Genomic DNA, 27,787 nt, shown 5'->3' with positions numbered 1-27,787 from the left:
CTTCCATTAACGTTTCCCCTGTCTCGTGCTCTACACATCTTTGCTGCAATCTTTCCTAGCTCCCACCCATCACCAGCCTTTTACTCTTCACCAGCTGTTCCATTCCATCCTATACAGTATATAATCCATCACATTTCTCCCTCTCTTTAGCTCTGAAGAGTCATATCGGTTTGAAATGTTAACTCGATTTCTCTCTCCACAGATGCTGCCAGACCTGCTGAGTTTTTCCAGCATTTTCTTTTGTCATTACTTGCCAATAATGGTAAATATTGTTCTCAATATTTTTAACCTTCCACTCCCTGCCTTTCAAATTTTATTTTAAAAATGTTTTTAATTTCTTTTTTCTTTAATAATTATAATAGTTAGAATACCCAATTCATTTTTTTTCCAATGAAGGGGCAATTTAGCGTGGCCAATCCACCTAACCTGCACATCTTTAGGTTGTGGGAGCGAATCCCACACAGACATGGGAGAATGCGTAAACACCCCACGGACAGTGACTCAGAGCCGGGATCGAACCTGGGACCTCGGCGTCGTGAGGCAGCAATGCTAACCATTGCGCCACCGTGCTGCCCTACTCCCTGCCTTTTTAAGGGGCTTGAAAGGTGTTGAGAGGATGTTTTCCCTCATGGGAGAGTCTAGGACTAGAGGGCATAGTCTCAGAATAAAGGGTGCCAATAAGACTGAGATGAGGAGGAATTTCTTCCCTAAGGATTGCGTCTTTGGAACTCCTTGCCACAGAGAGCTGTGGGGGCAGAGTCCTTGTGAAGATTTAAGGCTGAGATGGATAGATTCTTGATCAGTAAGGGAATTGATGGTTAAGGAGAAAGGGCAGGAAAATGGATGTGAGGAATTTCAGTTCAGCCATGATCCTACTGAATGGCAGGGCAGGCTCGAGGGGCCAAACCGCCTACCCCTGTTCCCATTTCATATGGTAATGCATTTTATACAACATAGGATTGTGTTTAGAATTTCTGTTTTTATTATTCATCATTAGTTAAGAAATCTCTTCCCTGCACTAATGGAAAGACACTCAATTATTTATTGCAACTGGTTATTATTCACTCTGGTAGTAAATCTTTCTTGGTGAAGTAGCAAAAAACTTTAAAATTCACATCAGCAACAACTGACAATCAAAGCCAGCTTTGGCGCTAAATATTTAATGTTATCTGCCATTTAAGAGCTGGAAAAAGTTACTTACAAAAGTGTAACAAACAAACAAACAGCCAGCACAATAATGATGTCATTTTATATCTTTAACCAAATTATAATCATCCACAAAATTCAATTTATCCAATGCTACTTTCAATAATATCCTTCTGGAAAGAGATTTTAATTCCAAGGACCGAAGATTAGAATTTTCAAATCCATCCAGTATCATACTTTCAATGTAAAAGGATTATTTTGTTAAAAATGGCTTGCATTCATATAACATCTTTCATGATCATTCAATGTCTCAAAGGGCTTTAAAATGCACTTCCTCAGTACTGCACTGGAATGTCAGGCCTCTTTGGGCTCAAGTCCTGGAGTAGGACTTGAACGCCCAACCTTCTGACTCAGAGGCAAGAAGCCATGGATGACAGGTATTTAGAACCATAAAAAAGTTACAGCACAGAAAGAGGCCATTCAGCCCAGTGGGTTTGTGCCACCAAAAACGAGAGAAAAGGAAACTAGCTGCTCATTTTAATCTGTACCTAGTCCATGGCCTTGCAGTTTACAGCACATCAGGTGCAGATCCAGGTGCCTTTTAAATAAATTGAACATTTCAGCCTCAACCAACAATTCAGGCAGTGAAATCCAGACGCCCACCATCCTCAGGGTGAAAAAGATTTTCCCTATGTCCTCGCTAATCTATGGAGGCTTTAGAGAGGGTGCAGCAAGGGATTTACCAGGATGTTGCCTGGTATGGAGGGCATTAGCTATGAGGAGCGGTTGAATAAACTTGGTTTGTTCTCACTGGAACGAAGGAGGTTGAGGGGCGACTTGATAGGGGTCTACAAAACTATGAGGGGCATAGACAGAGTGGATAGTCAGAGGCTTTTCCCCAGGGTAGAGGGGTCAATTGCTAGGGGGCATAGGTTTAAGGTGAGAGGGGCAAGGTTTAGAGGAGAGGTACGAGGCAAGTTTTCTTTTTACACAGAGGGTAGTGGGTGCCTAGAACTCGCTGCCGGAGGAGGTGGTGGAAGCAGGGACGAGTGACATTTAAGGGGCACCTTAACAAATACATGAATAGGATGGGAATAGAGGGATACGGATCCCGGAAGTGTAGAAGATTTTAGTTTAGACGGGCAGCATGGTTGGCGCAGGTTTGGAGGGCCGAAGGGCCTGTTCCTTTGCAGTACTTTTCTTTGCTCTTTGTTTTGTTGTAATCCTTCTACCAATCACCTTAAATCTTTGCCCCCTGGCAATTGACCCCTCCACTAGGGGAAACAAGTCTTTTTTGTCTACCCTGTGTAGGCCCCTCATAATTTTGTACACCTCAATTAGGCCACCACTCAGCCTTCTCTGTCCGAAGGAAAACAACCCCAGTGTATTCAATCTCTCCTCATAGCTGCAATTTCCAAGCTCTAGCAAAATTCTTGTAAATGTCCTTTGCACTCTTTCCAGAGCAATATGTACTTCCTGTAATGTGCTGACCAAAACTGTACATAATATTCAGTTGTGGTCTAACCAGTGTTTTATACAGTTCCCTGCTTTTGCTTTCAATACCACATCCAATACAGGAAAGCATTCCATATGCTTTCTTCACCACCTTATTCACTTGGCCTGCCACCTGCAGGGACCTAAGAACATGCACTCCAAGGTCCCTCACTTCATCGGTCTCTCTCAATGCCCTCCGTGGGATCAATAAATCCCACGTAGGAACTAAAATGTTGCATTTTTGTTGGAGTGAAAGCTTGACCAGGTGATCAGAATATTGCAGAGAAGAAGATGGAATTGTTTGTGAACCAGCAAATGAAACTGAAGATAGTAGTTCAGGGGATGAATTTTTTTAATGAAAAAAGAATGATATAAGATTGTGTAATGGAACAACATCCTTTGTTGTAGAATCGGAGGATTTTCTTTTTTTTTTTTAAATTTAGAGTACCCAATTATTTTTTTCCAATTAAGGGGCACGTTAGAATGGCTAATCCACCTAGCCTGCACATCTTTTTGGGTTGTGGGAGTGAGACCCATGTAGACAGGGGGAGAATGTGCAAACTCTACACTGACAGTGACCCATGACTGGGATCAAACCACCGCACCAGCGTGCCGCCCACCTTCTGCTTTACAATTAAAAAATATAAAAAACAATACAAAACATCACACTGAGGCATTAAAATAAACCTCCACAGGGAAATGCTCTTTGGTGTTTGATTTGCATTTTCTTTTGAAACTCAGGTATTTACATTGCCTTTCACTCCAGAGCTCTGACACTATTTGGAAATAGATCATTTGATGACAGAACTTTAAAATAAAAATCTAAATGTGGGCTGAAACAACGCCTGATCTAAGGGACAGATAGGGCACGGCAACCATCTGTCTTCTCAGGACATGATTTACTTCAAAGTTGGGATCCCAAATGTCTGTTCCCAGGAAGCTGGCAGAAATTGTGTGTAGATTTTGGATAAATGGAAGAAGAATCTATATTTTAAGGAATTGCTTCCAGATAATCTACAATGTTGTATTTATGATATATTTTTTAAAACATTCACACCCTTGTATGATGTATTACAAATAATTTTGATGTAACAAGTAATAGCACGAATGTTCTGATGAGTGTAAGACAAAAACTTCAACAAAGAAAATATCCTTTTTCAGCAATACTAAAGCTCTGTCCTACCAAATGACTATTCATATAGTGACTTGTTTAAAGGAATATAAATGGGGTGATCAGCAAGATGGCTCAATCTATGTTCTCTGCCGTTTCTCCATCCTAGATGATGACATGGATTAGGGCTGGGAATTAATTGTGCAGTTGTAAAACTAATTATCTGTGCAGTCCAGCCATGTCACTTAACAAAATTTGCACTCAAATCATTCATCCACTTCACAATAAACTCAAAGTGCTCACTGGAGATCTTGTAGCAAAATATTAATTGCAATTGGGTTATCACAACACTTTATATAAAGATGCACCTGAAGTTTACAGAAAATCAGAAATGAGTCACCTCCCTGATGCTCACGTTTCCGCAAATCCCACATGGACAAACTTTAGCACAATAGTAGATAAATAATACTGATAGAAATTCTTCTGTGAAATTGCTCATTGCGAGTTTTGCACAAGGGCTATTAACCAACAGTGATTGACTGATTAAGTTGCATAGAGTTTTTATTATGGAATATTGGTGTTAATGGTATTTTCAGGTTCCACCTCCACGACTTTGCAGTGTGTTATTTTCTGAAGTGAAGGATGAAAATATTGCTAACATATTGCGGTTTAAAAAAATATATATTTGTGGGCATCACGGGCAACGCCAGCCCTGGTTTCCCATCCCTAAATTGCCCTTGAACCGAGTGGTTTGCCAAGCCACTTCAGAGGACAGTTCAGAATAAACCACATTGCTGTGGGTCTGGAGTTGCATGTAGGCCAGACCAGGTAAGAATGGCAGATTTCCTTCCCCAAAGGACATTAGTAAAGCAGATAGAGTTGTCATTAAAACCTGTCATGATATCCATATTAACATATCATGGTGCAATCACACACACACACTGATGGACAGATCGACGGACCAATCAACACACACGCAACATCACAGCCAATCATCAGTGAGAGCACACGCACAATAAAACAGGGAACATCACAGTTCCCGCTCATTCCACCAGGAGATAGCTCAGAGCACAGAGCTCACAGCGTGCCACTCAGACATACACCATGTGCTGAGTGTCTCACTAAGATAGTGCTAGGGCTGGGTCCACAGGTTAACTGGTGAAGTACGAACCACAGCCAGAAGTTAACAGTTGTTATTATCCAGAATAATAAAACAGAGTTGTACCATCTACAACCATGTTATTTCGTTTGTATCTCGGAACACCCAACATGACAAACTCAATGATATTTTCATGGTCAAAATAACTGAGACTAGATTTATATTCTGGATTTGTTAATTGAATTTAACTGCTGTGGTGGAATTTGAACTCATGTCCCCAGGACATTAGCCTGGGCCTCTGGATTACTAATCCAGTGACATTACCACTACGGCACAATCTCCCCCAGATATATTTCAGGTATTGTTGGAAATTAAGAATAGTTAAAAATAATGTCGACCAAATGAAAGGCAAATTAGATTTTCTAGATTTAATTGAAAACATGAGGTTGCATGTTGAAGGAATTCATAGAAATCTGCTCAGAGAAGGGAATGGGAGTTAAAATAAATTCATATTGGCGCAGTGGTTAGCTCTGCTGCCTCAGCGCTGAGGTCAAAGGTTTGATCCCCGCCCCAGGTCACTATCCATGTGGAGTTTGCACATTCTCCCAGTGTTTGTGGGGGTCCAAAGATGTGCAGGGTAGGCGAATTGGCCACCCTAAATTGCCCCTTAATTGGAAAAAAAATTGGATACTTACAATTTATTAAATAAATAAATTCATATGTAATCTATATCATACGTACTATTCAAAACCATGGAATCAGCTTTCATATGTACAGCAGTAACACCCAGCTTCCACTCTACTACTTTTCCAAATCACTTCCTGGTTTCAGTGCTAACAGGTTGCTTGCCTGATATCCAGTCTTTGATGAACTGAAACTTCTATCAGCTAAACATCAGGATGACTGAAACCACTATCTTCACTCTCCACAGGAAACATTTTTATTGCTGGTCACTTTCCCCCTTGAAACCATGGGTGTCCTGAAAACCAACCCCAAATTATCATTCCACCCTGACCAAAAGTCAGATCCTGAGCTGCACATACACAGCGTATGCTGCAGCAGCCTTACTGGGATCACATATTTGATGACCTGGACTGATTTCTAGTGGGAAAAGAAACAAAGGCTGTACTCCTATGGTGCAACAAATTGCAGTCCAGGTTAGGCATGGAGCACATTCAGTGGTGAACTTTGAAAGGTACAAGATTGATAGTCCCCTTAAGACTGAGGGTCATCAACCAGAGGCTGACTCAGGAACATCCCATGGTATTGTTTACTAAAAGAAAGATTGTAACTGTTCCCATGTGTCTCTCACTATATTTTAATATTCCACCACCATTGTGGCAGGTTAGTAATTCAAAACACAATAGTAAACTTAGGTTCTTTAGTTCCACCTTTGAATTTAAAGAGGGTTAAATGAGACTTTGATGGTGAGTCCATAAATGTGTAATTGAGTTGTAATTTAGTTTAACTGGAGTTTGTGTACTCATTCTTTTCTCCACATTTCGTTACATATTTGGACCCTATTTTTTCTCATTGATTTTCCTTTTATTTTTCATAGTGCAACTAAAACCAGAAAATCTTAATTTTCAAATTTGGAATAAAACCAAGCTTTAAAAATCCTCTGCAGGTTGAGAGACGAGATTTCAGGGTTATCGTAGAATTTACAGTGCAGAAGGAGGCCATTCGGCCCGTCGAGTCTGCACCGGCTCTTGGAAAGAGTACCCTACCCAAGGTCAACACCCCCACCCTATCCCCATAACCCAGTAACCCCACCCAACACTAAGGGCAATTTTGGACACGAAGGGCAATTTATCATGGCCAATCCACCTAACCTGCACATCTTTGGGCTGTGGGAGGAAACCGGAGCACCCGGAGGAAACCCACGCACACACGGGGAGGATGTGCAGACGCCGCACAGACAGTGACCCAAGCCGGAATCGAACCTGGGACCCTGGAGCTGTGAAGCAATTGTGCTATCCACAATGCTACCGTGCTGCCCCTGCAAGCTGGTTGCAAGCTTCAAAGCAGCCACGGCTGTGTTAGAGCTCGGGCTGAAAGGTAAACTAACCCTTTAAATCCTTAGTTTAACATTTTTTTTTTTTTTTTTTATAAAGAGTAGCCAATTATTTTTCTTTTCCAATTAAGGGGCAATTTAGCATGGCCAATCCACCTAACCAGCACATCTTTGGGTTGTGGGGGTGAAACCCACGCAGACATGGGGAGAATGTGCAAACTCCACACAGACAGTGACCCAGGGCTGGGATTCAAACCCAGGTCCCTCAGCGCCGCAGTCTCAGTGCTATCCACTGCGCCACATGCCGCCCTTAAATCCTAAGATTTTTTTGATTGATGAATGTGGCCCAATGGACATCTTTGAGACCTAATTGCCGCTGCAAAAAAGTCGGGAGGAGGTTGGCTGTTTTATTTTAAAAAAAAAAATAGCCTGTTGTTTAAATAACTGCCTCACCCACTGCTCAGGATTTAAACAAGCCCCCCCCCCCCCCCCCCACTTATTCAGGAACTAAAACATTGCCCCTGCAGCCTCAGGTGCTGAAACAACTCTTTTCTCCCCCCTCCCACCCCATTTGGGAGCTAAAACACACCCTGGGTCAAATGATATTTGAGGCATTAAACTGGGGTCACACCAGAAAAAAATGTCTAGAAAGTACTCCTTACAGATACTGTATATGAAAAATGAAAGTGTGTTTTAATTTTCAAGCACTAGCATCGGAGAGCTTGTGGAGCAAAATTTCACCAAAAAAGCTGACAGTACTTATTCCACAACAGTAAGGGCAGGGAAACATGATTCTTGCAGTGTTCAGTGTATCTGAATATTCATTCTAATTAAATCTGAGAGGGGAAACAATATCCTTGGACAGACTTGTCATTAGTAGATCTGTCAGTTGCCATGAAAACAATTCTGATTAACAAGCAGTAGGCAGAACTAATGGTGTGAGAGAGTTTGATTTCTTCACCGATGGCCAGTCTAATTGCCTACATTTAATATTGGGCGCCTAATGTACTACTTACAGACATGTTTGCTGATCTGAAAAAGATCTTGATACAAAGAAAAAGTGAACCAGGTTGGGAAAGACAATAAGAATTTTTTTTATTGTGGTCTCACGTGTTTATAAAACCATTATGAACGTAACTGAGCCAATAAACATGAAGTATTTCTCTCTCCAGACTTGAGGGAAAATGGAATGGAAAGTGTGTAAAGCTTATGACTATTTGTGTTGGCATCTAATTCCTTAGTATTGATTGCATTAATGTTCCAGAAGGTTATCTCAATGACCTTATTTCAAACTCAAAACGGCTTGCGGAAGTGTGTCTAGTTATGCTGACTAACTTGAAAAAGTACAAAAGCTATTGTTTCTTTGTTGAAAACATGCCTGCAAAGAAGTGTAGTATTTTCTTCTAACAGAGGTACATTAACATCCTGTTCTACATGGGAAGTCATAACCACTTATGAGAGTTTGGAAGCCTGAACTCTAGTAACTGGTGACACATCCTGCGCACATGGCTAGTCAGGATGGGGCAGGGTGGTACCCTGGCAGTCCTCCTGCCACCCAGGAACCCTGGCAGTGCTAGAGTGCCAGGCTGGCAGTGCGAAGGTGCCAGGTGCCTGTGCTAGGGGTTCCCTGCCCTAATGAGGTGGGGTAAGGGGTATATTATGGTTGAGAGAAAAGTCAGAATGGTAAGATTGGTTCAGTATTATATATTTTCTCATAAATTTAAAGCACTCAGTTCCATTTTTCCAATTTAAGGGGCAATTCAGCGTGGCCAATCTGCCTACTCTGCACATCTTTGGGTTGTGGAGGTGAAACCCACGCAGACAAGGGGAGAACGTGCAAAGCTGGGATCGAATGCCGTAAGGCAGCAGTGCTAACCACTGCTCCACCATTGCAGCAGTAGCACAAGTGGATAGCACTGTGGCTTCTCAGCGCCAGGGTCCCAGGTTCGATTCCCCGCTGGGTCACTGTCTGTGCGGAGTCTGCACGTTCTCAGTGTCTGTGTGGGTTTCCTCCGGGTGCTCTGGTTTCCTCCCACAGTCCAAAGACGTGCAGGTTAGGTGGATTTGCCATGATAAATTGCCCTTAGTATCCAAAAAGGTTGGGAGGGGTTATTGGGTTACGGGGATAGGGTGGATGTGAGGGCTTAAGTGGATTGGTGCAGACTCGATAGGCCGAATGGCCTCCTTCTGTACTGTATATTCTATGTTCTGATTGTGCCCAGATTAGTACAGCGGTGAATTGTTTTTGTAAATGTAGTGATTTATTTGTCGCCACTTTCGTTTTTTAAAATAAATTTAGAGCACCCAATTATTTTTTTTCCCAATTAAGGGGAAATTTAGCATGGCCAATCCACCTAACCTGCACATTTTTGGGTTATGGGGGTGAAACCCACGCAGACATGGGAAGAATGTGCAAATTCCACACGGACACGGACAGGGCTGGGATTTGAACCCGGGTCCTCAGTGCCGCAGTCCCAGTGCTAACCACTGCACCACATGCCACCCCCGTCGCCACTTTCTAACATCAGTTGATTGCTGTGATTAATTGCTTTGAGAGAATCAACATTTGGGTCCAATTTCACCACTGCTACAGTCACACTGCCTATTGCATGCAGATGTATTGAAAAAAGACAAAACCTACATTTCTTTCATATTGTCCCAAATCACCTTACATCCAATTAAGTACGTTTGAGCTGCAGGCACTGACATAATGCAAGCAATGTTATCAAATGTCGGAGCTGGCTCGAGGGGTCCAATGGCTTATTTCTGCTTCTAATACACAAGTCATTCTGGATGGATGAGATGAGCTGGGTTAGATGGCCTTTGTCATCCATAATTATTTTGCGAACAGACAGTGGAATGATTTTGTTGCAAATGAAAGTTTACGGTGAGGGGGCTTTTGCATAATAAGGCTCAGTGAATCGGTAACCTATTTTACACAGCTTATGATTCTCAAAAGTCTTTTCCATTGAAGTCAATCTTGTCCACTTACCTATTATCTCACTGCATCTTGGTGCTAATAAGGTTTTTGAGGTATTGAAATATTGTGATAGACTGGTGTTGCATGGTAGATATGGAAACACAACTGTTGTGAGAATCAGCAGTGTTCAGACTTGCCGAACAAACAAACACAGATGATACAGAGAAAGTGTCTTTGCCTTCTTCCCTCTTTAACACTGTGTCACTATATGTGTCACATACAGACACCCGAGGACTCCAATGCTTCCAACTAATAGTGAAGACTTATGTTGTTCAATTGTTCTGTGTTGCTACTCAGGAGTCATTTGATCTTTTTACCCTGTGAGATTACTAACAAAATAAAATCCAATTACACGCCTTCTATGAAATAATTATGTTGAACATCATGCAGCAAAGCAGGAGAAAGTCTTTTAATTCTTCAACAGAATGCTAAAGAGCGTGTGCAGTTTAATCTGGGTTGCGAGTATTGAATCTTTCTTCCAAGTATGAGTTTATTGTCTCCGTGTTCATATGGTGCAATATGCAGAACAGGTTAATGAGGGCTGAGGCAGTCACTGAAATTCGTGTTATCATCTGCACAGTTCGAATCATAGAATCCCTACAATGTAGGAGGCGGCCATTTGGGCCCCCCAGTCTGCACCAAATCTCTGAAGCAGGACCCTACTTTAGGCTCAATTTCCTGCCCCATTCCTGTAAACCCATCTAACACTTGGATACTAAGGGGCAATTTAGCATGAACAATCTACCTAACCTGCACATCTTTGGACTGTGGGAGGAAACCGGAGCACCCGGGGGAAACCCACGCAGACACGGGGAGAAAGGGCAAGCGTCACACAGGCAGTCACCCAAGGCCGGAATTGAACCCAGGTCTCTGGTGCTGTTAAGGCAGCAGCCCTAACCACTGTCCTATTGTGCCGCCAATAAATAACCAATATATTATCCTGTCAAATTAATACTTGATAATGCTGAAGTAAAATTTGTTTTCTCTGGGTTGTTTATTAGCTACAGTGGTATCACTTAAAGCAGGGTGTTCAAAGCGGGGGTTGTGGCCCCTTGGTGGGTCAGATGGGTGCTGGCAGGATCATGGAGTGATCAGTCGCGATGTTCCCGTGGTGGTCACGATGACAGGAGAAGCGCCAAACAGGGCGGCATGGTGGCGCAGTGGTTAGGACCCGGGTTCGAGCCTGGCCCCAGGTCACTGTCCGTCTGGAGTTTGCACATTCTCCCCAAGTCTGCATGGGTCTCACCCCCACAACCAAAAAGATATGCAGGGTAGGTGAATTGGCCACAGTAAATTGCCCCTTATTTGGAAAAAAATAATTGGGTACTCTAAATTTAAAAGGAGCGCCCAACAGCCGCTATTGGCTTTTACATCAAGAATGGCACCCCTTTTAAATGGAAATAAATTAGGGCGCATGGAGTCCTTTGGCCAGAGGCGGCAGCAGAGAGCAGATCAGACACGTTTGATGTCAAGCACTCTCCACTCATGTGCTTTTGCCGCAGTTTGTTTCCATTTTCCAGCTGCTGGCAAGCATGTGAACCAAGGTTTTCTTAAAAGTAAGACAGAGGCTCAAATAGGCAGTTTACCTACTGAACAGAAGCTCACAACAGAATCTGGAATGAACTGCGTAGGAGAGTCCAGGGCAGCACTAGCACTAATGCTGTAGAGCTCCAGGGCTTCTGGTTAACAGTCTACAAAGAAGAAACTTAACTCGAGAACAAAGAGGTATGAAGATGATTTCTTAAGGTATGGTTTTGTCAATTGTACCAGTACAAATAAGGATGCAAAGCATGTGCCATGAAGGTCGGTAGGCGTGGGTCGCGAAGGACAGGCGGTGTGGGTCGCAAACGTCGGATGGTTGGCAAAAGTGGGTCCCAGGAAAAAAAGTTTGAAAAGCACGGACTTAAAGGACACGCAAACTAACACTGAATTATATTGTTGCTGCGCTTTAATGTTATATGCAGGGAAGTACTAGCAAATGAGAAGAGAAGTTTTAGATCTTGACAGAGAAGTTGTGGGTTAAAAAGTCCTTTTAAGGTTGAGACCCCAGAGTCAGGTATTAACTTAGAGCCAACTCCAAATAAAAGACAATGGTGCTGTAGCTGACCTGTAACACCACATTAAGAACACGCCAAAAGCCCATGAGACTGTCCAAATTCTGGAGTGACATCTCCAAGGAGTATTCAGTGCTGAGTAAAACACGCATTCTGGTGCTGTTGCCCTTCACAACGACCTACATGTGCGAGGTTGGATTTTCCGTTTTCATAAAGATGAAGATGACACAATGGAACTGGCTGAAGTCTGTACCTGATGTGTGTATCGCCCTCTCCTTTTTTGAACCTGATTCAAGTGAGACCATGAGGACCAAGCAAGCTCTCCTTTTGCATTAAAGTGGCATGTGCCGTGAAGGTCGGTTGGCGTGGGTCGCGAAGGACAGTCGGCGTGGGTCGCAAACGTCGGATGGTTGGCAAAAGTGGGTCCCAGGAAAAAAAGTTTGAAATGCACGGACTTAAAGGACATGCAAACTAACACTGCATTATATTGTTGCTGCTCTTTAATATTAATGACCCATGTGTTACAATAACAGTTGATGTTATAATTGGACAGGAAGATCCCAGAATTGAACCCTTGCTCCAAAGACCGTAACTTTACTTTAAAAAACAAACTGTGGAGGAACAGTTTTAATAAGAAAAAAAACATTTATTAAACATGTAAAAGTTGGATTAGAATACAATACTCCATGGGAATTCCGGTGACGGCGGGCGGGAGGCGGCCACACAATGGAGGGCTCCCGTTCGGGAACGGCATTTTCGGGGCTTTAAGCCCGGTCCCAGGGTCCACGGAGGCGGCAAAAGCAGGGAGAAGGCACAGAGGTGGCAGAGTGAAGGCAGAGTGAAGAAAAATGTCGAGGGTGAGCAAAAGAACGTCTGTAAGGAAAACAGCAGAAGGTCCGTCGGGGAATGGAAAGGTCACTGCGGGGTCACCAAGTACAATGGAGGCTGGAGCACCAGGGGAGGCTGCATTGCTTACGGCTGAAGAAATAACTAAGGTGATGGCTGCGGAATTCGAAAGGCAGTTTACAAAATACATGGAGACAATGAGGTTATCTAGGATTGCAACGGGATCTTGATCAATTAGGCCAGTGGGCCGACGAATGGCAGATGGAGTTTAATTTAGATAAATGTGAGGTGATGCATTCTGGCAGATCGAATCAGGCCGGGACCTACTCAGTTAATGGTATGGCGTTGGGGAGAGTTATAGAACAAGGAGTACAGGTTCATAGCTCCTTGAAGGTGGAGTCGCAGGTGGACAGGGTGGTGAAGAAGGCATTCGGCATGCTTGGTTTCATTGGTCAGAACATTGAATACAGGAGTTGGGACGTCTTGTTGAAGTTGTACAAGACATTGGTACGGCCACACATGGAATACTGTGTGCAGTTCTGGTCACCCGATTATAGAAAGGATATTATTAAACTGGAAAGAGTGCAGAAAAGATTTACTAGGATGTTGCCGGGACTTGATGGTTTGAGTTATAAGGAGAGGCTGGATAGACTGGGACTTTTTTCCCTGGAGCGTAGGAGGCTTAGGGGTGATCTTATAGAGGTCTATAAAATAATGAGGAGCATAGATAAGGTAGATAGTCAACATCTTTTCCCAAAGGTAGGGGAGTCTAAAACTAGAGGGCATAGGTTTAAGGTGAGAGGGGAGAGATTCAGAAGGGCCTAGAGGGGCAATTTCTTCACTCAGAGGGTAGTGAGTGTCTGGAATGGGCTGCCAGAGGTAGTAGTAGAGGCGGGTACAATTGTGTCTTTTAAAAAACATTTAGATAGTTACATGGGTAAGATGGGTATAGAGGGTTATGGGCCAAGTGCGGGCAACTGGGACTAGCTTAATGGTAAAAACTGGGCGGCATGGACTGGTTGGGCCGAAGGGCCTGTTTCCATGCTGTAAACTTCTATGATTCTATGAATGAGGAAGGAGATGAGAGAGGTTTTGAGTGTGCTGGTGGAGGAGGCGATTTCCCCGGTGACGAAGGCGGTGGCGGACGCAGTGGCGGAGATGCGAGAGCAAGGGGAGGCGCTGAAGGAAGTGGAGGAGACGTTATTGCAGCACGGTGATCAACTTGCCTCGATGGGGAAGGAGATGTGGAAGGTGATGGACATTAACAAGGATCTGCGAGGAAAAATGGAAGGCCTGGAAAACAGATCCAGGCAACAGAATTTGAGGATTGTGGGGCTGCCCGAAGGAGTTGAAGGACCGAGGCCGACTGAGTATTTTGCCGCGATCCTGGCAAAACTATTGGGGGAGGGGAGGATCCCTCCCGATATGAGCTGTATCGGGCTCATCGGTCGTGGAGGCCTGTACCAAAGGCGAGTGAGCCGCCAAGGGTACTTACTCTATGCTTCCGTAGGTACAGTGTGAAGGAGAAGGTCCTGAGCTGGGCCAAGCAGAAGTGGGTGGTGCAGTGGGCTGGGGCTGGTATATGTGTATACCAGGACTTTACAGTGGAGCTGGCGAGGAGGCTGGCTGCCTTCAACCGGGTGAAGAGGGCACTGTACATTAGCAAGATGCAGTGCAGCATTGTATATCCAGCGAAGCTGAGGGCGTCTTACAAGCTCAGGGACTTTTATTTTGGAAGGCGGAAGCAGCGGATGAGTTTACGAAGGCAGAAGGACTGTGGCGAAATTAAGAAATGGCCATGTGCCGATGTAACCTCATGACTGTATTTTCTTCTTTTTTGTTTCACTGCGTGCGAGTGTATGGGCTAAAGGAGCCAATGTTGTATATATTTGGACAAGGGAAGTGATGGAACTTTCACTCGAAATGAGGGCTCTTTGAGGTGTAGATGGATATGCGGGGTTTGTGTGCTAAAAGGGGATTTCTGGGCATTCCTAGGGCCAGGCAAGGGGGAAAGCGACCCGGGCGGGGGCCTCCACGCTGGCCGGTTTAAGCCGGCCAGTGAATGGGAGTGAGGTGGGGGGAGGGGCTGCGGCCATCGGAGCCTGGCAGAACAGGGTCCGAGTGGTCTAGCCGGGGTGGAAAGTTGGGGGGGGGGGGGGAAGGAACCGAGGTTGGGGGGAGGGGTTTTACAAGAGGCAGTGGACGGGAGGAGTTGGAGACTGGGGGGGGGGGGGGGGGGGGTTCAACTCTTGGGTATCCTGTATGGTACTCTTTCAGAGGTTGGAGGGCGTTGAGTGTAGGGGGGGGGCATGGTGTCTATAGGTCAATGGTGACCATGGGCGGTCCCGGACTCCTTTTTCTCCTTTGTTTTTTTGTTGCCACCATGGGAGGGTTTGTTTTACTGGATGCATATATTGACAGGTGGGCCGTTGTTTGGGGTGGTGGGAGGATGGGATCGTTGGTATTGTTAAGGGGATTGATTTTGTATTTGTTATCGTTTACTGTTTGTGGGTGGGGTGTAAATTTTGAACGAAAATGTGAAAATGGAGAATAAAAACATTAAAAAAAAAGAATACAATACTCCATTACTCTCCCTTTAGCTCAACAATTACACAGATTTTATGATTAACAAGGAATACAAAGTACATTTTTTTCTCTTTATATTAAATAAATTCAGTGTACCCAATTCTTTTATTTTCCAATTAAGGAGCAATTTAGCATGGTCAAATCACCTACCCTGCACATCTTCTTGGGTTGTGGAGGTGAGACCCACACAGGCATGGGGAGAATGTGCAAATTCCACATGGACAGTGACCCGATTTCCACAATTATTTCAAATGGTGTCTCCCAATCTGTAGTAATTTCTCACAAACTTTAGCATTACTGTAGATTTCTTCTGCCTTCTCATAATCCAGTGCCTTTTCAACTCTGACTTTACTGAACAGTAATCTGATCGGGTTCCCAGTTTCCTCCATTCAGTTAACTCCAGACTTCTTGGAAACTTTTCTTCATTTCTCTAGTTTTCTTAATGAGTAGGACTTCAGGTTCCCGGCATCTGTTTTCTTAACCATTTCTCCATAGTTCAGGGTGTCGGACCAGCCGGGGTTGGAAACTGGTGCGGAGACAGATGTTGTAGCCTTCGCCTCATTGATTGCCCGAAGGCGGATCCTGATGGGTTTGACAGCAACCTCTCCACACTGTGCCCTGGCGTGGCGGGGGACCTTTTGGAATTCGTGACTCTTGAGAAGGTTAAGTTTGAACTGAGGGGAAGGATGGAGGGATTCTACAATTCATGGGCATTATTCATTATGCACTTTCAAGAACTGGATAACACTGAAGATTAGTTGGGGGGTGGGAGGGTTGGGAGGAGGGGGACTGCGTGTGTTAATCTGACTATGGGTGATTCCTGATTCCTTTTTGTCATTTGTTTATGTGAACATGCGGGCTAATGTTTGGGGTTTGGTGGGAGGATGGGATCGTTGTTATTGATATGGGAATTGACATATTTGTTACTGATTATTGTTGGTGTGTGTAAATTTGGGAGAAAATGTGAAAAAGGAGAATAAAAATATTTAAAAAAAAACAAAAACCATTACTCCATAGTATGGCTTTTCCTCTAGCAAGGCTGAGAGTGATATTCCTTTTCACCGTCTCAAACCAACTGCTTCTAGCAGAGCTGCCTGCTCTCTCACTACCTATCTCCAACTGCAATCAAATTAGCCAAATTAAAACTGAAAAGCTTCTCTACCTTACAAGGCCCCAGTTGCTAAGCAGCAACTGCTGGTTTATTTATCCTTTACATCGTAGCCCTTTTATTTCAAATGTTTACCAATACAAATATAAATCCCTTAAAACTTCCTTTGTCTCCTAACACATGTTGCTCGGATGATATTGTAACCAGATAACAGCAGTGGGTGTCATCACTTTCCCAAATATGCTTCTGTGAAGTGGTGAAATGATTGGTGAACCGTGAAATGATTGGTGAATCTTGAAATCATGGCTGATTTGGAGGGGTGGTTAAGTGGGGAAGGGATGAATAAGGGGCTTGGAAAGAGGAGAAGCATCAGGGACCTCAATGTTTCTCCCTGGCTCAGCCCATACCCACTGTACCACCAACTTCTTATGCTATTCAATGCACTCCCATCACTCTTCAGCATTCAGGATTGATGCCTAACATTCGGATACTCCAGCTCACCCTCACACATCTTCCAATGCTGCCATTCTCACCTCACACCCACCTATCTCAGTCCTCACGTATTCCAGCTATTCAGCTTTGGTAAGCACATCGACTAAATAGACTTCAGAATAATCACTCACATTCAGCCGTCGCAGGGTAAGGTTTCCCAGCATAGAAAGGAGCAAAACTAAACCGATCAATGACGGGCATATCTTCATCCCCCGAGCTTGGAGGTGATGGTGCGGCACATCATGGATTGGCTGAGACAGAGCCTGCAACATTCAACATTGCTGAGACTGGTGTGTTCCTGCAATATGTCTCTTCTCAGATTCCATCTCACCCTTATCCTGCATGAACAGGAAGTTGCAGATGATGTGACCCTGGACCTCTTGTTTTACAGCTCAAATCTTCCTTTCAGATTTTAAGCTTTCAAATACCCAATAACTGCAGCCTATCCAGCCACAGCGCTCCCAGCAAGCGAGAGCAACACCACACCACTAATAAAGAAACTTGATCCGACACTCGCAGCCATCAGTGTAATATGCAAACTTTGAGGGATAGTATAGAGTCAGGATTACATGGTCAGCCACCATGGAGGATAAGGCTCCAGCTAGGGAACAGATAGTTCATATGCCAGCTCCCTGGAGGTCTCCGTCGCCGACAGGTTTTGCCACAGGGGACTCATACGAGAACTTTGGTGGAACGGCCTACAGAAGAACACTGATGACGATGCACACCGAATGGCTTGATGTACTGAGAGGCCTACCAGACAGCCCCGCATCACTGTCAAGGAGCAGGAAGGAGTCTGGCTCCAGCAAGGCACAAAGCATTGTACAGGGCCTGGAACTGATCCTTTCACCATGGAAGTCATGGTCAACTCCATGCAGCATCTGATGGGCCTGTATCTCAGCTTCTACTGCAGCATCTGGTAGCATCAGTCTCAGCTTCTGCTGCCGGGGAGGTGGAAGCCACCCAATGTCTCAGTGGAAGCTCAGATGTAGCTTATTGGATACTGTTGCTAAGCAGATAGCTGCCATCCTAGCTGCAGATTTCAGTCCTCAAAAGGTCATGCAGCCTCTCATGGCAGTCCAGCAATCTGTCCTCCCTTCAGATTGCTAGGATTGGCCATCCCATGTGACCATTTGTGGCTCCAATGAGCATAAATCTGCTGTCCTCTCGCATGGCAACAGAACTCATTTACCCACAAATGTCGCTCCGTGAGTGCCCTTGGTGTTGCCTCTCAGCCAGCCATCTCTGCTGCCGCCTATGCCACGGCACTGCCATCAATGTCTGGGTCCTCATTGTAAGAGCAGCTCAAGGGAATTATTTCATTTATCTGGACTATGCTGTCACTCTGTAAAGCACTCCAGTCAGTCAGTCTCATTCCCCTGCACAATCTCCATAGCTTGCAATTTCCTAACACAAGCACACAAGGAATAGGAATAGGAGTCGATCATATGGCCCATTAAGCCTGTTCCAGTATTCAACATGATCAGGGTTGACCGTGAGCTTCAACTCCATTTTCTTCCCATTCCCCATATCCCTTCATTCCCTGAGACACCAAAAGTCTGTCTATCGCAGCCTTAAATTCAACCCTCTGAGGGAGAGAATTCCAAGAATTCACAACAAAGGCATTTCTCCTCATCTCAGCCCTAAAGGGTTGGCCTCTTATCCTAAGACTGTGTCCTATTGTTTTAGTCTCCCCAACCAGCGTGAGCAATCTCAGTGTCTACACTATCAAGCACCCTCAGAATTTTGTAGGTTTCAATGAGATCGCTTCTCATTCTTCGAAATGGCAGAATATAGAAGTCCAATATAATTAGCTCCTGATCATAAGACAATCCCCTCATCCCAGGGGCCCAATATAGTGAACCTTCGCTGTACACCTTTAAGGCAAGCATATCCTTTCTCAAATGTGGAGACCAAAATTGCACACAGTATTCCTGATGTGGTCTCACCAAAACCCTGTACAATTGTAGTGAGACTTCTTTATTCCTGTACTCCAGTCCCCTTGCAATAAAGGTCAACATGTCATTTGCCTGCCTAATTGCTTCTTTTTTTTTTTAGAAAATATTTTATTGAAGCATTTGTAATTTTCACAATTTAACATATTGACATTTCTAAAACAACAGCACGGGTCGACGCACAAAATACCCCCAAAAATAACAATAAACCACGTACCCCACTTCTCCCGCCCTATCCCCAATTACCCGAATGCTAAATTCCCCGTCTTTATTTACCATTACCATGCCTCCCATTTTCCTCCCCGCCCCCCCCCCCCCCCCCTTATTCCCTTTCCCCCCTTACTGCTGACGTTCACTTTTTGTTAAAGAAATCGATGATCGGCTGCCAACTCCGGGCGAATCCCTGTATTGATCCTCTTAGAGCGAACTGGAGTTTCTCCAGACTGAGAAACTCGACCATATCGCTGACCCACACTCCTGATTTCGGGGGCTCTGAATCCCTCCATCTCAGCAAGATCCGTCTCCAGGCCACCACGGAGGAGAAGGCCAGAATATCGGCCTTCCTACCCACTTTGCCCCCGGATCTTCCGACACCCCAAATATTGCTAATTCTGGACTCGGAGTTACCCTACCTTCCAGGACTTCTGACATAACATCTGCAAATCCCTGCCAGAATTCCCTCAGTTTCGGACATGCCCAAAACATATGAACATGGTTGGCCGGGCTACCCCCACATCTGTCCTCCACCTCCTCGAAGAACCTACTCATCCGAGCCACCGTCATGTGGGCCCTGTGGGCTACCTTGAACTGAATCAAGCTAGGTTTAGCACAGGCCAAGGATGCATTTACTCTTTTCAAGGCTTTTTCCCACAGTTCAGTTTCCAGCTCCCCTCCTAGCTCTTCTTCCCACTTCCTCTTCATCACTCTGATAGGGGCCCCTTCCCACTCTAACAATTCCCTGTATATGTCCGAAACCTTCCCACCTCCAACCCCTGTTTTTGACAGCACTTTATCCTGTAGTCCCCTCAGGGGGAGGCGAGGAAAGCTTGGGACCTGTCTCCGTATACAGTCCGGCACTTGAAGGTACCAAAACCCGTTCCCACTCGGCAAATAAAACTCCTCCTGTAATGTCTCCAAGGTCGGGAAGCCCTTCTGGATGAATAGAGCCCCAAACCTCTCACTCCCTGCCTGCTGCCATACCTTAAAGCACCCATCCAGCCCCCCCGGGACAAACCGGTGATTGTCACAGATCAGTGACCACACTGACGCCCCCTCCAATCTCATATGCTGCCTCCATTGCCCCCACACCCTCAGGGCTGCCACCACCACAGGACTTGTGGAGTACCGAGCCGGCGAGAACGACAGGGGCGTCAGTAAAGCCTCCAGACTCGTACCTTTGCAGGATGCTGCCTCCATCCGCTCCCAGACCGACCCCTCCCCCACGACCCACTTCCTGACCATCGATATGTTAGCAGCCCAGTAATAGTTAATAAAGCTCAGGAGAGCCAATCCCCCTTCCCCGCGAGCCCGATCCAAGAGTGTCCTCTTTATTCTCGTGGTTTTACCCGTCCATATACACCTCGATATCGCCACATTCATACTTCTGAAAAAGCCTTTGGGACAAAAATCGAGAGACACTGAAAAAAGAAAAGCAGTCTCGGAAGGACAGTTATCTTCACCGTCTGAACCCTCCCCGTCAGCGTCAGTGGGAGTATGTCCCATCTACAAAAATCCCATCTCATTTGATCCACTGCTTTGCCCAAATTTAACTTGCGAAACTGCCCCCAATCCTTGGCCACTTGAATCCCCAGATACCTAAAACTCTTCCCAACCACTTTAAAAGCTAGCTCCTTCAGCCTCCTTTTCTGCCCCCGTGTCTGTATCACGAACATCTCGCTTTTTCCCATATTTAACTTATAGCCTGAAAAATCGCCCAAATTCTCCTAATACCTCCATGATTTCGGTCATCCCCCCACCGGGTCCGTGATATAAAGCCACAAATCGTCCGCAGAGAGACCTTGTGCTCCACCCCCCCCTCCCACTATACCCCTCCAGGTATTTGCTGCTCTCAGACCCATTGCTCAGGGTTCTATGGCCATGGCAAACAGTAATGGGGAGAGCGGGCATCCCTGCCTTGTCCCCCGACAAAGACTAAAGTATTCTGACCAAACTCGGTTAGTTCTCCTAATTGCTTCTTGCACCTGCACGCAAGCTTTTCTGTTCCTTTTCCAACCTACTCCCCCAGTCTCTTTGAACATCAACACTTACAAGTTTCACACCATTTAAAAAATATTGTTTTTCTATTCTTACAACCAAAATGAATAACTTCACACTTCCCTACATTATACTCCTCCTACCATTTTGTTGCCCACACACTTATCCTGTCTGTAATTCTTTGCAGCCTTTGTGTCCTCCCAATAGTGTATCTCCTCAATCAACTTGGTGTTATCAGCAAACTTTGACACATTAGTCTCTGTCTCTTCATCCAAGACATTAATAGATTGTCAATAGCGGAGGCCCAAGGACTGATCCTTGCAGCACTCCATAATTCACTGCCTGCAAACTTGGAGACAGGCTCTGGCATGTTTTGGAGGGCCCCTGAGTGATCCAAGCATTGGAGATGTTGCCTGAGAAGCCCAACGGTCTGCTCCATGATGTTCTTGCTGGCTATATGGTTCTCATTATACGTCCCTGCCCTCGCGTGATCAGATGGCGGGGCACTGGGAGTCAGTGGCTGTGTGTCTGGGGGATAGCTGTGTTCCTAAGCTGTCGTCCTCTAGTTATTCTTCGAGGTGCAAAGATGGCCTCATAAGTCATTTTGTGCTGTAACAATTCTATGATGTGGCAAGTTGATGGGTGGTTATAGAAAGTATATAAACAGTAGATGAAAAATCAAAGAGATCAAGATAATTATGGACAACTCTGGGCACTGTATTTTAGGAAAGATGTAAAGGCTTTAGAAAGGTTATAGAGGTGGTTTACCAGCATACTACCAGGGAACAACGGCTTCAATTACAAGGGGCTGGAAGGGCAGCACTTCTGCCTCACGGCACCGAGGTCCCGGGTTTGATCCGGGCCCCGGGTCACTGTCCGTGTTTGCACATTCTCAGTGTCTGCGTGGGTCCCACCTCCACAACCCAAAACGATGTGTAGTGTAGGTGAATTAGCCACGCTAAATTGCTCCTTAATTGGGAAAAAGGAATTTGGTACTCTAAATTTTTTATTTTTTTTAATCGAGAGGCTGGAAAAGTTGTGCATCTTTCTTGGAACCGAGGTTAAGAGGTGACCCAATAGAGGTTTCAATGTGACAAGAAGTTCTGATGGAGAACATCGAGACATATTCCCAATGGCGAGTGGACCCAGACTAGAGGTTATAGATTCAATATTATTGGCAAAAGATCTGGAGGGGAGATGAGAAGAATTTGTTCACTCAGAAGTTGGGATCTGAACACTCAGTCTGAAGATGTAATGGTAGTTGGTATGGCAACTGCTCAGCCCAAGATCGCAAGAAACTGCAGAGTGTCATGAACTCAAGCTGGCCACCCTCACATTGATTCTGTCTACACCTCCCGTTGCCTCAGAAAGGCAGACAGCATTATCAGAGACCCCTCCCACCCAGGCTTTGCCTTCTTCCAGACCCTTCCATCAGACAGAAGATACAGAAGTCTGAAGACCCGCACATGCAGACATAGGAACAGCTTCTTCCCCACAGGTACTAGGCTCCTCAATGACTCCCCCTGTTCCCTGTAAGAACACTATTCATGATGCCCTATGCTGCTCTTGCTCATGTATTTGCTTTGTTTGGTCCCTTGTTCCGCAATTACTGTTTGCCGGTGTACCATTTGTCAACGTACTTTGTCGATTATTCTTTTTTGTCTACTATGTACTCACTGTGTACGTTCCCTTGGCCGCAGAAAAATAATTTTCACTGTACTTCGGTACATGTGACAATAAATCAAATCAAACTTATTCCATAAATAATTTTAAAAGAGAATTGGACAGGTGATTGCGGATAAAGAATTTACAGTGTTATGGGTAAAAAGTAGGTATGTTGCCTAAGCACTATTACTCGTGCAAACAGTCAGTACGGACATGACAGGCCAAAAGCCTCCTTCTGTGTTGTAAGTTTCCATGATTCGATGATAAATTCATTGAGCCACCACAGGAACTTAAAACTGTCAATAACATACCTCCATTGACTATCATAAAGGATGGGATGAACCCCCACATCCACTTTAGGTTCACAATTGGAAGAGTACAAAATTTGATCGTACATATGTAGGTACAGGAAAGAAAAGTAAAATTCAAATAAAGGTTTCTGGGTTGTCATTTGTCAGACAGGGATTCTTACTGCAAGTATAGGTGTGAGGAGGATATTGGGCATTAGCATCTGTACCACGAGACAAAAGTACATGAAAAGCTTTGCCTGGCCTTTCTGACAATTCATAGTTTTTTGTTGAAGTAAAGCAGTTGTTCTCAAACATTTCCACCTTTGCTCAGTGGTAGCATTTCCACCTTGGAATCAGAAAGTTTTGGTTCCAGTCCTCTTATGGACTGGACCTCAATCTAGGCTGAAGGAGTGCTGCATTCTGACATCTTCAGGATGAGACATTAAACTGAGAAACCATCTGACCTTTCAAGACCCCAAAGAGGAACTGGAGGGTTTCCCCAGTGTTGCAGCCAAACAGCCTCACCGAAAACAGCTAAAACGGCTAGCTGATTGTGGGCTCTTGCTGTGTGCAAACTGCCTGCTGCATTTTTCTACATAATAGCGGTTGCACTTTAAAAGTACTTTGCTGACTGTAAAGTGTATTGTGATGTCCTAACGATTTGAAAGACAGCATAAACGTTGAAGCAGAGAAAAATGTATGTGAGGTATAATTGACGGGCAGCACGGTAGCATGGTGGTTAGCACAATTGCTTCACAGCTCCAGGGTCCCAGGTTCGATTCCCGGCTTGGTTCACTGTCTGTGCGGAGTCCGCACGTTCTCCCCATGTGTGCGTGGGTTTCCTCTGGGTGCTCCGGTTTCCTCCCACAATCCAAAGATGTGCAGGTTAGGTGGATTGGCCATGACAAATTGCTCTTAGTGTTCAAAATTGCCCTTAGTGTTGGGTGGGGTTACTGGGTTATGGGGATAGGGTGGAGATGTGGGCTTGGGTAGGGTGCTCTTTCAAAGAGCCGGTGCAGACTCGTTGTGCCGAATGGCCTCCTTCTGCACTGTAAATTCTATGAAATCTATAATAAACATTCATTACTGACCATTACATTTCCTCTTGATAGAGGAATCATAAATGCCTTCTTTACACATGTATTTACAGTTTGCTATAAACAGTTGACATCTTGGTCCAAATCAGTACAGGCAAATAAAAACAATAGGAACAAGGTGAACACATAGCAGAGGCGCGAGGTTGGGGGGGGGGGGCGGGGAAAGAGAAGAGAGAGAGAGAGAGAGAAGCTGATTGGTGGTGATTTAACCTGTGGATCACCACACCTGAGTTGCGGGGTAAGGTTGAGAAGGTGAGTCTTCCTGAATAACCTCGGCTGGGTATGGGAGTTGAAACATGTGCTGTAGGCCTCACTCTGCATCACGAACCAGCTGTCCAGCCAACTGAGCTTAACCAGCCCGGTAAACCGGCAATATGCACATGTTTAAATCTTAGCTATTGCTCTAAACATTTTACTGTTAATAAAACAGTGTACAGATCAAGAACAAAGAACAATACAGCACAGGAACAGGCCCTTCGGCCCTCCAAGCCTGTACGGTCACGATACCATCTTTGGACAAAACCCTCAGCACTTCCTAGTGCCGTATCCCATCCTATTTATGTATTTGTTGAGATGCCTTTTGAAGGCCATTAATCTTTCTTTTTAAAAAAAAATTTATAGTACCCAATTCATTTTTTTTTTCAATTAAGGGGCAATTTAGCGTGGCCAATCCACCTATCGTGCACATATTTTGGGTTGTGGGGGCGAAACCCACGCAAACATGGGGAGAATGTGCAAACTCCACACGGACAGTGACCCAGGGCCGGAATCGAACCTGGGACATCAGCACCGTGAGGCAGCAGTGCTAACCACTGCACCACCGTGCTGCCCTTGAACGCTGTTAATGTATCTGCTTCCATAACACCCCTGGCAGTGCATTCCAGGCACTCACCACCCTGTGTAAAAAAAAAAACATGCCTCTCACATCTCCTCTAAACTGTGCCCCACGAACCGTAAACGTATGCCCCCGAGTGACTGATCCTTCCACCCTGGGAAAGAAGGCCTGCCCATCCACTCTATGCTTCTCATAATCTTGTAGACCTCTATCAGGTCACCCCTCAACCTCCGTCATTCTAATGAAATTAAATGAAATGAAAACAGACTGAGTCTATTCACTCTCTCCGCATAGCTAACCCCCTCCATTCCAGGCAACATCCTGGTAAACCTCCTTTGTACCCTCTCCAAAGCCTCCACAACCTTCTGGTAGCGTGGTGACCAGAATTGTGCGCAATATTCCAAGTGCGGACATACCAAGATTCCATACAATTGTAGCATGACTTGCCAGTTTTATATGCGATGCCTCGTCCAATGAAGGCAAGCATTCCATATGCTTTCTTGACTACCTTGTCCACTTGTGTTTCTACTTTCAAAGATCTGTGGACCTGTACGCCCAGATCTCTCTAACTTTCTATATCATTTTTAATTACATTCAGAAAACATTGTACATCTCTTACCTGTTCAGCACCCATAGAGGACAATCCTGATGTAGGCACAGAGGTCATTGAGGTCATGCTAATCTGCCCTGACATCTGATTCATGTTGCTCATACCGGCAGTATTGGTTGCCATAGAAACACTGATATTCATATTGTTGCTGTACATGCTGGTGTTTGCCTGTTGTCCAAACTGTGGTGGGGATGGCTGTGAAAACATGCTGTGTATAAGAGGGGAAGCAAAGAAAAAAACAACTATTAGATGAAGTAGATTTCCCACAAAATGTTTTATCACATAGATCTCATCTGACATGTCATGAATCTTACATTATTTTGCTAAATTATTTTGCAGTGGCATTAGCTGCCAAATTTAAGTCACAATAGTTTTGTTTGAATTTTCAGTGCTAAAATGCTTTTGCCACAACTAGAACAAATTATTCCAACACTCTACTCACTGATCTCTCGTTATCCATACGCACAAACGTGCTAACCCAAAATGCAGTCATCTGTGTCATAGACCATACAGTGCAGAAGGAGGCCATTCAGCCCATCGAGTCTGCACCGACCCACTTAAGCCCTCACTTCCACCCTATCCCCGTAACCCAATAACCACTCGTAACCTTTTTGGTCACTAAGGGCAGTTTATCATGGCCAATCCACCTAACCTAAATGTCTATGGACTGTGGGAGGAAACCAGAGCACCCGGAGGAAACCCGTGCAGACATGGGGAGAACGTGCAGACTCCCCACAGACAGTGACCCAGCGGGGAATTGAACCTGGGACCCTGGCGCTGTGAAGCCATAGTGCTATCCACTTGTGCTACCGTCCTGCCCCATACTAACTCGATCATCTCTAGTCCTCACTGAACTATGCCACTCACTATCCCTAAAATAAAATATCCATGTTCCTTTGTGAAGCCTTGATGCATACTGAATTTTCTTAACAGCTTTAACACACAAGTGGTTGTCACAATCCGGTGCAGAGGTTTTCTGAATAATGAAGATCTTATTGCGTTGGAACTTGTGGACAAAGTCTGTACCTTTTGTGACAGACACAAATTGAAAAGGGAAACTGACTCTCCCAGTTGTTAAACCAACGAAGACTGAAAGTCAGAATTGGAGACCAAAACTTTTAGTTGAAACTATAGAAACAAAAATAAAATCATTGGAGCTCTGGAGAAGTTGGTGAGTCCACCAGTGCATTATAGGCAGGTTGAAGAAGAGAGACCAGATCCTAGAGGAGCTGAAATTCTTTGTAAGGAACTCAGAGCGTTGAAGGGTTTTGTGACTGCATTTGATGACATATATATTATATATATATAGATGTGTGTATGCAGAACAGAGTGCTAAGCTTATTCATAAAATATATCTTAGTTGTATCTGTCACTTAATGTGTAGTTTATAATTTACTGCAATTTGCCTGTTAATTAATGTTTAACTATTGTTGATTTTGAGTTTTAGAGTATAGGTGATTAAGAAATGTTTGCTTTGTTTGACTCTCGTCTACTAAAAACCTTCTGTTTCAAACTGGAGTCTTGAGGCTTCTTTCTTTTCGTAAATAACTGGGACTTCAGGCTTCTGCTACTTAAATTGATGGTCTCTACCGAGATTGTAATACTGTAGATGTAACACAGCTTTCTACCAATTGATTTTGGTTTACCCTTTCCCACTCAAATATGGCTCGTCGTAAAAGCTACCTAAAAAGTGATATTGGCTTTCACAATACGAAGTCTTACAACACCAGGTTAAAGTCCAACAGGTTTGTTTCGATGTCACTAGCTTTTGGAGTGCTGCTCCTTCCTCAGGTGAATGAAGAGGTATGTTCCAGAAACACATATATAGACAAATTCAAAGATGCCAAACAATGCTTGGAATGCGACCATTAGCAGGTGATTAAATCTTTACAGATCCAGAGATGGGGTAACCCCAGGTTAAAGAGGTGTGAATTACATCAAGCCAGGACAGTTGGTAGGATTTCGCAGGCCAGATGGTGGGGGATGAATGTAATGTGACATGAATCCCAGGTCCCGGTTGAGGCCGCACTCATGCGGAACTTGGCTATAAGTTTCTGCTCGGCGATTCTGCGTTGTTGCGCGTCCTGAAGGCCGCCTTGGAGAACGCTTACCCGGAGATCAGAGGCTGAATGCCCTTGACTGCTGAAGTGTTCTCCGACTGGAAGGGAACATTCCTGCCTGGTGATTGTTG

General features: G+C 44.7%; 1 protein-coding gene across 10 annotated transcripts in view; it reads right to left on the bottom strand.

Annotated features, from left to right (window-relative positions):
* The window catches only part of ncoa2 (nuclear receptor coactivator 2), a 440,942-nt gene that overhangs the window by 8,879 nt on the left and 404,276 nt on the right, over positions 1-27,787 (bottom strand). For all 10 annotated transcript variants that reach the window (XM_072467588.1, XM_072467595.1, XM_072467593.1 and 7 more), the window contains one exon: positions 25,606-25,804. In XM_072467588.1, the coding sequence (XP_072323689.1) occupies positions 25,606-25,804 (199 nt within the window). The remainder of the gene's footprint in view (positions 1-25,605; positions 25,805-27,787) is intronic.

This window comes from Scyliorhinus torazame, chromosome 11, assembly GCF_047496885.1.
Source record: "Scyliorhinus torazame isolate Kashiwa2021f chromosome 11, sScyTor2.1, whole genome shotgun sequence".
Lineage (NCBI taxonomy): Eukaryota > Metazoa > Chordata > Chondrichthyes > Carcharhiniformes > Scyliorhinidae > Scyliorhinus > Scyliorhinus torazame.
The sequence above is the reverse complement of the archived record's forward strand: the minus strand, read 5'-3'. Positions and strand labels throughout refer to the sequence as shown.